Source organism: Grosmannia clavigera (assembly GCF_000143105.1).
Source record: "Grosmannia clavigera kw1407 unplaced genomic scaffold GCSC_108, whole genome shotgun sequence".
Lineage (NCBI taxonomy): Eukaryota > Fungi > Ascomycota > Sordariomycetes > Ophiostomatales > Ophiostomataceae > Leptographium > Leptographium clavigerum.
In genome coordinates, this window is record NW_014040837.1 from 1,583,637 (window position 1) to 1,596,127 (window position 12,491).

Consider the following 12,491-nt stretch of genomic DNA (forward strand, 5'->3'; position numbering starts at 1 on the left):
CAGACCAGCGCGCGAAGTGAAAAAACCAGGCCAAGGCTCGGATTGTGGCGAAGCCATTAGCGTTAGTGTCACTGGAAAAACTGCAGAGGATCGGGGTCAAAACAGCCAAAAAGGGGGAGGGGGGTGAGTATACGGGTACTACATGTTTCTTTTTCCATATTTGGTTTTCCCCCGTCGCTGTCGCTTGGAGGAGGTGGGGACTCGGAAGACGGAGCAGCACAGCTGCTGTCAAAAGCATCGGAACGGCCATCTCGGACTCGACATTACACCCGGCACGGCGACTTACGGCTGGTAGGATGGTGGTGGTGGGTGGCTGGCAGCTTAGCTGGGCTGACCTGACTGCCCGGCCTAAGGCGAGACAAGGCTCAGCAGTTACAGCAAGAAGAGGCGAGCCTGCTGTGGAGCGATCTCACCATTTGTCTTACTTTTACCATTTCTCGTACGTGGCGTTTCTTCAGTTGGTACGAGTATTATCGTACATTTCCTTTCTGGGCTGGGAGGCGCCTGGCCGCGGTCTGCCCTAGGCGGCTGTTGGGCCGCCTTAGTGCAGACAGCCACCCGAAAGAGCGGAGGAGGGAAGGAAGAAGATGGGAGCCCCCCAGCTGTTGGAAAGAAAGAGAGGAAAAAAAAGTAGCGACTAAAGTGAGAGGGAAACAAGTGCTACTATGTAAGCGTATGCTTTGCTACCTTGACTGCACGCAATGAAGTGAAGCATTTGTTTCCAAACGGCCGCTCTGCTCGTACATACAAACCACCACCCAAAGACACGAGAGATCTGGCGATTGGAGGACGAAACAGATGCACGCTGGAGTGGATGGGGCCACCATCTGTCGGATACGGCCTGGCCTTGGCCGTGTTGCAGGGCTACAGCAAATCCAATCCACTCACCCACCCAGCCTGTCAAGGTGAGAAACGAAAGGACGCGCTATGGTGCACTCGTTGTATACGAAGTCGTATGGACGGAGTAATGGCGCCCTTGCTCCGGCGGGAGAGGACATGGAGCAGCTACCGAGCTGGGCTGCTGGACTGCTACAGAGTACCCTACTGCGCTAACGATGCGCCGTGCTGGCAAATTAGTGTGTTCCTGGCACTCTCCGCTGTCCTGGTCCTGGTCCTGGTCCTGGCCTTTGGCTACATGGCCATGTTCATTTCCCCTGGCGCACGAGGGTCGGATTCTCGCTTGCAGTGCTTTCTTTGTCCGTGCCATCAATAGGGGAGAGCCCACTGATGCAAAGACCACGACCGCTAAGCTTGGCTGGAAATAACGGGGGCACGGAACACGCTAAAAGCCTCGACAATGGCCCCAATATTTTACCACCCTCCCACATGTATGTAAGACTCACCCCCCACCTTCCATCTCTTCTCTCAGTCCCCACTCTCCTTTTCTACTCCCCCTGCCCTTCCTCGGCGGTGCGTCCTTAGGTGTACTCGGGACTACGACGTGCCACAGGGGTGTAGGGGGTGTATGCAAGCATCAACTAACATGTACGACGAGCAGACTGCTCTACTTTTCCCGCATACACAAACACTGCGCGCCCATGCAATCCCAGTTGGGCTGAGTGGATGGATGGATCCTGCAAGCGGCTTCCTCAACCTGCTGGGTAGTCCTTGCCGCAAATGAGATGGGTGGACAAACAAATGATGCCGTCGTAGTGATGTACGTACCGATACCTAACCATCAACATCTGCTTTGTACTTACCACGCCCGGTCCATTGTTCCTGCCCCCGTATCTGGCCCAGCCCGGATGGGGTCTTTGTACGCTTCGATTTACGACGTACGGAGTCCTTCTCCCACACATGACCATGTCAGATACATAGCATGGGCTCTCACAGTCTTCACACACCGCATATACTCGCACACACACCACATCGGTGCAGCTCACAATCTGCGTCTCCGCTCAAGCAGTTATATGAGTGGGAACTGCCAAAACAAACCCATCCTTACGTCCTTCCATTGCACTACTACTACCTTCGAGGTCCGCCTTCCGCACAACTAGCTCCTGCCCTATAATCATTCCCACATACTTCACCGCACCCCTCCCTCTCCCTCGTGCCTCCCCTTTCTCCTTCTTCCGCCGTTCGCTCCTGCTCCTCTCTCTCTCTCTCGATTGCGCCTGCCCTCGCCAGCTTTTCTGTCTACTTCCTCGCACGCAGCTTCCTTCATACTCTCCCTCCTTGCTCCCGTCCTGTACTACGGAGCACTCGCCTGCCGGAACGCCCACTGTGCGAGCCAAAACCGGAGGTAGCCCAGACAGACCAGGACCTGCTGCAACCTGCACTACCCATTACCATACGACGTACATACCATAATAGTACAGAAGAGCCCACGCTAGCCTGCGCGCCAGCTTTGCAACAGCAGTCTACACAAACCCGTCCTATGCGCGGCGCCTCTCATTTATCGTCTATTTATTATTAATATTATATTTTGCCGCCCTTCGCTCTGCTGCATGCCTTTTGAGCTGAAGTTCTCAACTGGACACTACCATCTCTGCTTCTGCCCATCTACCAACCGCCAGGGCTGAAACGGAACTCCGCCGTATTCTCACCAACCTCCGCTTATTCTCAATTGCCATTGCTGTTTTTGGCTTTGCGCTGCGCTCTTCGCTACTTCTATGCTTTCCTATTAGCCAGCACCAGTGGAACTGCCGCTTTACTCTTATTCCTCTTTTCCTCTATCGTCTTTGCTAAACTAAGCACTCGTTCTCTGGCAGTCCTCCCGGGTTCTCCTTTCCCTTTCACGGCTCCCGCCTTTCCTTTTTTCTCTCTAGATCTGTTGTGTTCTTGCAGCTCTGGTTGTCGCCCCCTCCCCCCCTCCCTACTCCACAGAACATACACTCGCCTGAACTTGTGTTCCCTGATCTCCTTGGCTCAATGATTCGACATCTCATGTAGTGGCAACAGCTCGGTCCTTTTCGGTATCCGTCCCCCCTACCATCTTCCACGTTTCCACCTCGGATGCAGCACAGCATCGATCCGAGAGATACCCCCTCTTAGTTCTATAGCCTCTGCCGCTCTCTATTGGACATATTGCCGGCCGCAGCAGCTTCCCTCTCTTTGCGATTGCCACTGCCTTCGTCGACCCGCCTCCTCCCCCCCTCGCCGACCCACCTCTTCCACATCTTCGGGAACCCTGCCCAGCTGGGTTCAGTTTCGTCTGCACCTCCTGTGGCAACATTCTGACTTTAGCAATCACAGCCAACGGCCAATCTCAATTGTATCTGGGCTGTTCGTCAACAGCCTCGGAGGCAGTTCCCCTGCCGTCTCTCCAACAGATATGGATATTCCACGATGCGCCCCTCGCAGCCCTGACCGCCCCGGTCGGGGTCTGCCACCCATATACATAGGCGAGAGCATCCCGCCACGGCCCTACCATGATTCTGTTCGACCGGGCTTCTCATCGACCTTTTCTCCCTCGATATCCTCTTCCATACCAATGTCCATTCCCAACGCATCACAAGACGCCCACGTGCCGCCGCCACTTCCGCCACCCAGGATCGTTCCCGTCATTGGTCCCAAGTCGGCGTCAATCGAAGATTACCGACCACGAGAGCCAGAGCCCATGGAGGAGATGCCCAACTATAAGACCCGGCAAGACAAAGATGAGGGATACTACTCTATGGGGTCGCGCAGTCGAGATCCGTTTGGCTCTGCCAAGTTCGGCCTGTTCCACGACCACTACCAATTCAAGTCGAGCGCCGATGCCTACGACAGCTTGCTGCTGAAGAAACTGGATTTGCGAAGGGGGTTGGAAAATCGGTCTCCACCACGACATGGCGGCTTGCTGAGCGCGTCAGCTCGCGAACCTCTCCGACCGGTAGACCGCTTTCCCACTCTGCAGCCGCTGTCTCTACCTACTCGCATGAAACAGCAACAGCAACATCAGCAGCAGCTTCAGGGCCAGCTGCTCGACTCGCCGAACCGATACACAGACACCCCTCTGCACTCTGCCGTGTCCCCCCGGAGTGCACCGTTCGGCCACTATCCCAATGGCCTCCGATCACCAAAGAGGGAGCATTACGAATACGAGCGGTCGCCGGAAGCACAGACGTGGAGGACTGCTAGCAGCTCTAACCCTGATGATGCGTTCAATAGTGGCTTTGGCGACGACGATACCGGCTTTCCAATGGAGGAGACTAACCGCCTGCGGGAGTTCCACTTGGCCAGCGAATACGCGTCGGTGGGTCAGAAGCGCCGAGCATCGTCGCCACCCGTGACCGAAGAGCCAACTATTCCGCTGTATAGTATGTCCTCCAGCGAGCACCTTCGCTGGCGTGAGGGAGTGTCTCGCGGCTCGCCAGCGCCCCGGCTCTGTGCAACTGCACAGGACTCCATATCATCAGTCTCATCTGTCGGCCTGTCTGTCAGCCGTACAAGCTCTTCGTACAGCAATTTGTCCCCGGCAGGCACGAGCATGGCCAGCGGTTGTCTCACCTTTGGCCGGAGGTCTCCGTGTGACGGCCACTCGCCTGCCAGCGGTATGTCGCCTATCGACACGGCTGGAAGCGGGTGCACGTCACCGTATTCCCCCTCGATTTCCCTAACCCTTTCTCCTCGGTCCGCGCTTTCACGCACACCACACCACCGCACCTTGAGCGAACAAGTCCGAACTCTTGCGTCGCCGACACGGAGGGCGCCTGACATGGCGAAAACCACAGGGTTGCTGAAGCGTACGGACTTCTTCATGTGCGAATGCTGTCCCAAGAAGCCAAAGAAGTTTGACACGGAGTCACAATTAAGGTAAGACACTAACACTATCGTCTGAGATCTTGTCCTTTTCGCATGAAGACTCTAACAAGCAACGGTGTAGATCACACGAGATGGAGAAGCAGTACGAATGCAACTATTGTGGCAACCGGTTCAAGAACAAAAACGAAGCGGAGCGACACCAAAATTCATTGCACGTACGGCGACACAGCTGGTCTTGTGCAGCACTGTCCAGCTATGACCGGGCCTTCCACGAAAGCACATTCCGGCCAGGAGAGGCAGACACGTGCGGGTACTGCGGCGAAGAGTTTGCACGGAGCGGGTGTGCGGCCGGACGGCCAGATGCTCGGCACGCGACGGAGCAGGACTGGGATGACCGCATACGACACCTGCAGGATGTGCACAAGTTTCGCGAATGTAATGCCAGCAAGAAGTTTTTCCGGGCTGACCACTTCCGTCAGCATCTGAAGCACAGCCATGCTGGAACTAGCGGCAAGTGGACGAATATGCTAGAAAATGCCTGCATGATGGAAGAGGAACCCCCGCTTCCAGTGCGGTAGTCGTGGCATCCTGTGGCGCCAACTCAAGCTCAAAATCTATTGTCCTTTTATGGTCGTTTTTGATCTTCTTTGCCCACCTTTTGGCCTTTCTTACCTGCATCTTCATTGTTTCTTGGAAACTGGATTTTCTATTCTCGCTTGGCTGGTTCTTGACTAGTTCCCATTAATGCTGGCTATCCAGCAGCGGCGGCTTAGTTTTACGGCTCTGGTGAACAGCAGCATGGAGGAAGGGGCAAGCAAAACACAACATGGATATGAGGTATGACCCGCGTGGCCGCTGCAATACTGCAGAGGCCAAATGACAAACGAAAAAAAAAAAAATCAGAACATGCTCAAGACCTGTCTGTGCGTTGCGCTATGTCCTGCATCCTGTGAATTCGCCTGTGTAGGAGTGGCATTGTAGGATGCATGTGCAGTGTAAGTGTGTGCTGATGCAGTATGTTGCCAAAAATGGTCTAGCCGTTTTATTAGTGAGAGAGCTGTTGTGAAGTAAGCGGCTATAATTACTCCGTATACCGACAACCAGGCTGCTACAGAGTACGGAGTACATATATTCAATCACATTAATTGGCATCTATTATTTAATAGCGCTAGCCCCATGGGCATGGGACGAGGTGGGGTGGGCATACAGCTGTTTCTACTTGCTAGTGGCCGGAGGCTGCTCCCTGTAAGGAGCTCGTACGGAGTAGGAGTAGCGCACTGTAGCGCATGATGCGGTAGCGGGGCTTGTAAGGCGGTCAGGCGGTTGCTTAATACGGCAAGAAAAGTGTGTCTCATCTGTCTCGGTGGGGAAAGGAGGAATGAACCTCGCAGCTGGGGAGGACATTCGCGTCATATCAACACAGCGCCAGCATGCCGCTCGACAGAATACCTGGGGAGGACCAGCTGTACATTGGAAGGTGAGACATCTTGGGCAGCGAACCCTCTGAAAAACAGCGCTGCTGACCAGACCCCCTCCCTTCTCGTTTTCAGTGCCTTTGTCCTCGGCCAACAGAAACTTCTCGACACCCATAATATCACCCACATTCTTTCCGTCTTACAATGCACACCGCGTGACGAGCCCTCTGGTAGGAAGCGCCAACGCTTATGCGTGGATGTGGATGACGTCGAGGAGGAGGACCTGGTGGTGCACTTTCCGCGGTGCGTGCGTTTCATCGACAGTGGCTTGCAGCCCTCCTTACAAAATGGCGACGCGGCCGGTGCAGTGTACGTCCACTGCGCTATGGGAAAGTCACGATCAGCCTCGGCTGTGATAGCCTACTTGCTGTGGCGGTACCCCGACCGATTCAGACCTGCCGCGAGCACCGTGGGCGATGTGGGCGATGCAGCTGTCGATGCGGACAAGGCGGTTGCGCGTGCGCTTGCTCTCGTGCGCGAAGCACGGCCGATGGCGGAGCCGAACGCGGGCTTCATGCGACAACTGGCGCTCTGGTGGCGCATGGGCTGCCCGGCCGACACGGACGATGCGGTTGAGCGGCACCCAGCCTACCAGCGATGGGCCTATCAGAAGGACGTGCAGGAGAGCGTGCAGCTAGGACGGGCGCCGGACCGGCTCTGGTTTGGGGACGAGGCACAGGACACAGGAGCACCTGTGGACATTGCAGGCATTGCAGGCGGCACAGACAGCTCTGCCAACACAAAGCCGACCGGCTTCCAGCTACGGTGCAAAAAGTGCCGTCGCGTGCTGGCGGAACCTCCATTTATCCAGGCGCACGAACCAACACAACCACCGGTGGGAAACCAGGGCTGTCCACACTACTTTGTCGAGCCGCTGTCGTGGATGCGGCCGGTGCTGGCCGAGGGTGCCCTTGAGGGACGCTTGGCCTGCCCCAACACGGTTTGTGGCGCCCTGCTCGGTCGCTACGCCTGGCAGGGCTTTCAGTGCAGTTGTCGCACCTGGGTCTGCCCGGCCTTCTCGCTGCAGCGTAGCAAGGTCGACCAGGTGGTGCACGCCTCCTCGCAACAAGGGGGTGCCGCGGCTGTGGCTGCCCGCTTCGGCATCCGGCTGCCGCCAGGCAGCAGCAGCATCAACAACACAAGAGCAGCAGGGGGCAATCCAGTCCGGACTGAGAATCTCTGATGGAAGGACAGGGAAACGAGGGGACATAGGGCAGGCGAGATAACGAGTAACAGACTATCATGGCGCCAACGGCGGCGTTACTTCTCTTGCATCTTGTATCCTGCATCTGACCGACTGAAACCTTTCCTGGACGAGAAGCGCCAACGACGAGGGAAAATAAGTGGAAAACGAGGAAGCAAACAGAGAGACACCCTTTAGGCGGCGAAAATGGCCATGTCTCCGGCGCAGAGCTACCAGAATTGCAGCCCACCCTCACTGGGCCCTAATGGCCTTGTCGCCAAACCTAGCTTTGGTCATGCTGCGTGTCTGCATTTTCTTGAGAAAAAAAGATATGAAGAGGACTGGTTGTGCTCACACTATGCGGCCGGCCGGACTTTCCTGCCTGCTTTCTATTCGCTGCTGCCGCACGCCTGCATGCTCACCACATCATGCGGTCGAGGATCTCGCAAGCTGGACCGTAGTGCATGCAGTAAGACGGACTTTTTGCCGCTGGGGGTGGGTTGTAACGCTGCGTGACGACGTGTGCCAACACAACAGTAAGGCGCCGAGCCCAGGACGGCATCCCGGACGAGGAGAAAAGTGGGAGAGGGAAGAACTGGTAGTGCACAAGAAGGATGAAAGATGACGGAGCTTTCGCTGCTTGTTGCCGGAAGCAGCTCACTCCCCCCTCCTTACAGGTGAACTGTTTTTAGGGCTTACGTCCGAGGTGACGCTTGCTTTGATTTTCTGCCCTTATTAACGCGCCGGTGCTGCCTGGATATCGCTTGCTGTTTCTTCCCCACTGTACGAGCGTGCTTCCCCCTTGTCAGATTTCCTGCCGCTTCGCTCTCTCGCGTCTTGTCTATTTCTTTGGAACTATTGCCTGTTAGTGGTCTGTGACCATCGGAAAATAGCCGCATTTTCGGCTGTACATTGGCACCGTAATGCTTGCTGACAGTAAGAAGTAACCAGAAGCCCTCCAAACGTTAACGGTCTGACGTCCACCAGATAATTTCGTATGTGCTATCCCGTGATCTCGAGCACTCTTGTTTACAGACACATTCTGGCCAATGAGAATCATGCATTTCTGCATATCCCCGAAGCCTCGTGACGTGGTACAAGCCGCCTTGTCAGCCTGCTCTAAACCGGAATCCTGCGCAAATACACCGTAAGATTCTTCGTAGCATGGCTGATATTATGATGTTTTCGGACGTGGATGTTGTGCATAGGCCCCGTCCACCTCTTTGCAACCGGTTATACAGAAAATGACTGCCACACAGCCAAGGCTGACATGCGATCAACATAACTAGCTGCTTTCTGCTAGCAACATGTAAGAAAGTACAAATCACTTTAGCCTCTGACTCTTCAATTTCGCTTTAGTTCGCCTTTCCGCAGAGCACCTAAAAAGACCACCCCTGACAACATTCACCCGGTGTTGACGTCGTGGCACGAGACTGTAGCTGTCGGCCAACGTTGACGTAACGAGAATGTGTTTTTATACATATATACAGAGAAGGGGGCGGGGAAGAAATGAAATGAGGAAGCCAATATTTACAGCAATACTCCGTATGGGGCTACCATTATCACTACCATGTGATGCGCTTTCCCTGGCTTACTTTTGACTTATTATATCCATTCACTTAGCTGAAGATGGTACGTGCCGATTGTGGTACATTGCCTAAACTCCGTAGATATCTTACGGCCAATACATTTTATTATATGTATTACAGGGTATCTTATGTCGACCAATTGAGAAACAGCCGTTTTCTCTCTCAAGCAGCCGAGTCTACGTACATTACAATTGTGTTACGGCGTTGCTTCCAACGGGTGTGGAGCATCACCGGCTATTCAGCTCGAAGCGGATGTTGACTCGTACACAGGGCAGTGTTTCAAGGAGAGCATCTTTCATAGAAATAGCATAACTCATTCATCCGTGCTAAATAACAGAAAGGCTACAAAAAAGAGAAAAGCAAAAAGGTGGCTAATTTTAGGACCCAACTACAAGACCCAGGACCAAGGAAACGGAAGCAAATACACGATGTCTTCGATATTCAACATTGCCTCGGGCAGTGCAGTGCTCAGAGGCGGTGGTCAAGGCGGTTCTCGCCGGGCGCATAGTAGTCGGGGACCTTCATGTCCAAAGCCGGACCGGAGTAGCCGAGGTCCTCAGCGACAAGCATAGCGGCCTTCTCGCCAATAAGAAGGGCGGTGGAGTACCTACGAGAATTTGTCAGTATTGTGCGAGGTTCGCGACGGGTTCTGGTACTCACGTGTTGCAGCCGACATTGTCGGGGCAGATGCTGAGATCGGCGACTTTGAGGCCCTTGACGCCGTGGACGTTCAGGCGGTCGTCGAGCACGCCGTGCTTGACGATGCTGTTGCCCTCGCGAGGAGCCATGGAGCAGGTCTGTGTTGTTAGAAGGAGGCGAGACGAAAGGAGAAGAGGGAGAACAAGGCGCAAAGAACTCACTCCTAGGCAGTGCCATGTGCTCTCGACGTGTCTCTTGACCCATTCCTCGACGGCCTTGATGTCCTCAGTGGAGTACTTGAGGTCATGGCGGTGGTTGACCTTGTTGCTGCTGAGAATGTTGGGCTCGGCTTTGCGGTCATGCTCGGGCAGGAAGATGCTCCAGGAGCCGTGCTGGAGGCCGGCGCTGAGGTTTCCAGCCAGGGCGATTTGTTTGGTGGTCTCGAGGTCCATGTCGTGAGTGCGGGCGGGCGAGTCGTACTCGAAGAAGGGGTGCATGTTCTGGACCTCGCCGGCATAGGCGTCCATCCGGCGGGCGGTCTCGCGCGACTTGATGTAGCCCCAGACCATAGGGGCCATATCGCGCTCGTCGTTCATGAAGCCGGTGTCAAAGTCAGGCGCTTCGTACGGGTTGGCTGACTTGGCGTGGATGAAGCCGCGCGAGAAGGGGTACTCGAGGAAGTGGAACATGGTGAAGAAGTTTCCAGGGGGCCTGTGATGTTAGAGAAAGAAGGGGACGAGGCAGAGAGAGAGAGAGAGAGAGAGGAGGATGCCTGAAAACTCACATCAGTGTGTGGTCACCGAACCAGCCAGCAATGATAGAGTAGTGCATGACCGGTTTGTCAGGCTTGTTCTTGAAATATGTCTCCCAGCCGCTGTTGAAGTGCGGCGTGGGCCACGAGGTGAACTGACGAAGCTCCTCGGCTGTCGGGCGGATCTTGACGCCGGCATCGATGCCGTTTGTGGCCAGCGGGCCGGTGCCCTTGAGATTCCACTCGTCAAAGACGCTCTTCTGGACCTCGGGGACGCCGCGGGCAAAGTCATCGAAGCTTTCGGTGCCCGGCTTGGCCCGAAAGACGGAGAAGGTGAGGTAGTGGTCCTGGAAGTTAAGACCGACACCCGGAAGGTCGACAATGGGCTCGATGCCAGCCTCGCGCAGCTTCTTGGGGTCACCAACACCGGAGCGCTGCAGGATCAGCGGCGACGAAAGCGTGCCACCAGAGACAACGATCTGCTTGCGGGCCCTAAAGGTGCGCGTGGCCACTTCGTTGGGGTTGACAGCCTTGGTCGGAACCGTCTGGACAGCGACGGCACGGCCATTCTCGATGATGACCTTGTCGACCTTGGTGTTGCAGGCAAGATACAGGTTCGAGTGCTTGGCCCGGGTCGAGTGGACGTAGGCGTGGGCACTGTCGCTGCGGCGGCCAGTCTGCGACGATTAGTAAGAGGGATTGTGGGACGAAAGAGGAAAGGGGGAGGAAAAGAGAAAGGGAGGACTCACATCCCGGTTGATCCACTTGAGCCAGTGCTCGGCTCCATGGCCTGTGCTCAGATCCTCAAGGTCGTCGGTGAAAGGGATGCCCTGAGTCTCGGTTGCACGAAGGAAGTCATCCTTGATCGGATAGGTGCTGAGGGAAACGGTCAGGATGCCGAAGAGGCTGAGAGAGACCGAGAAAGAGGAACTTACTAGTTTCCAAAGGACACCTTGATGGGACCCTCAAAGCCATGAACGTCCCTGGGAAAGTGTGATGTTAGTACAAGGCTTGGCTCTGATGACTTGTGGATGACCCGGCACGGCTGCACAAGAAAAGGACTCACTTGTTATGGCACGCCCTCTGGTACGTCTCATTCTTCTTCATGAGCGGGAGAAGTTCCTTGGTGGTCCAGCCCTTGGCCTGGAAGTCGTCATAGTCAGATGCCGAAGCCCGTGTGTACATCTGTTCGGCATCAGCATCGTCACTCGGCCTTCGGAGAGGGAGAGGCAAACAAAGAGGGGGCCTACCAGAAAGTTGATGGACGAGCCACCGCCAAGAATGTTGGCGCAGGGCACAACAGCCTTCCGGCCAGCAAGCCACTTGGACGGGCGAGACTCGTAGAACGAGGCCGTCTTGGAATCCACCTTCATGTTGCGCGGGTACACACCCGGCCGGAAGACCCATGGGTTGTTGAGGTTGCTCTCGCCCGCCTCAATCAGCAGCACCGAGATGTTGTGGTCCAGATTGGCCAACCTGTAAAGCCGGTTGTCAGCCAGCCGCATTCGGACAAGCTTCGGCATCTGCCCTGCACATATAAGGTCTGCCTACCGGCCAGCAACGACGCAGCCAGTGCTGCCACCTCCACAAACGATAATATCAAACTCCTCCGGCAAAGTCATGATAACAGCTTTTAAAGGGGATGAGACTGGAGTACAAGATACGATGTGTCGACGACAGAGGAATCCGATGATGGACAGAAAACAGGGCTTACTCTCCGACTGCAACACTAATGTCGTTGCTTTATATATGCGCCGTGGCCCCTCATCTCCTTTGGCACGTTCACCTTCTTTTTACCATCCTTGCTCCTTCTCCGTTCTATTTTCCTCGCCCCCCCTCTCTTTCCCCTCCTACCCCCTCGAAAGGATTTGCACCGCCGCCTACGAGGCTCGTCTTCAAAGCGGCTCCCATCTGCCGGCTTCTCCCCACGGCCTTTTTTTTAACTGGCTGTCTGCTACTCCGCATTCCTCCCCTATCACCAGCATATACGGCCTGCCAATGAAGTGGCCTAGTGGTTGTCATCTGACGAATATGCGGCCCAGCTTTCCAGGTGAGCGAGCCGAACCAGCCGCAGGCGAGCCAGAAGGTCATGGCCAAGCAGTTGGGTTAACTTTCAATATTGCTCCACTGCTTCCGTCCCCATCCCCAGACTTTAGCTTCCCTATTCA

At 55.4% G+C, this 12,491-nt stretch overlaps 3 protein-coding genes across 3 annotated transcripts; 2 read left to right on the forward strand and 1 right to left on the reverse strand.

Annotated features, from left to right (window-relative positions):
- Positions 1-3,433: 3,433 nt before the first annotated feature.
- CMQ_6878 (c2h2 finger domain containing protein) lies at positions 3,434-5,264 on the forward strand (the record flags this gene model as incomplete). Its single annotated transcript, XM_014320564.1, has 3 exons — positions 3,434-4,475; positions 4,656-4,737; positions 4,808-5,264. The coding sequence occupies 3 exons, from the start codon at positions 3,434-3,436 to the stop codon at positions 5,262-5,264; spliced, it is 1,581 nt and encodes a 526-aa protein (XP_014176039.1).
- An 852-nt stretch (positions 5,265-6,116) lies between these two features.
- Positions 6,117-7,344, forward strand: CMQ_6926 (dual specificity phosphatase; the record flags this gene model as incomplete). Its single annotated transcript, XM_014320612.1, has 3 exons — positions 6,117-6,163; positions 6,237-6,470; positions 6,555-7,344. 3 exons carry the CDS (start codon positions 6,117-6,119, stop codon positions 7,342-7,344), a joined length of 1,071 nt encoding a protein of 356 aa, XP_014176087.1.
- Positions 7,345-9,401: 2,057 nt separating this feature from the next.
- CMQ_7011 (alcohol oxidase) lies at positions 9,402-11,945 on the reverse strand (the record flags this gene model as incomplete). The annotated part of the gene is made up of 9 exons (XM_014320697.1): positions 9,402-9,540; positions 9,594-9,730; positions 9,794-10,283; positions 10,357-11,000; positions 11,073-11,199; positions 11,259-11,306; positions 11,390-11,508; positions 11,574-11,799; positions 11,875-11,945. 9 exons carry the CDS (start codon positions 11,943-11,945, stop codon positions 9,402-9,404), a joined length of 2,001 nt encoding a protein of 666 aa, XP_014176172.1.
- Between the last annotated feature and the right edge of the window lie 546 nt (positions 11,946-12,491).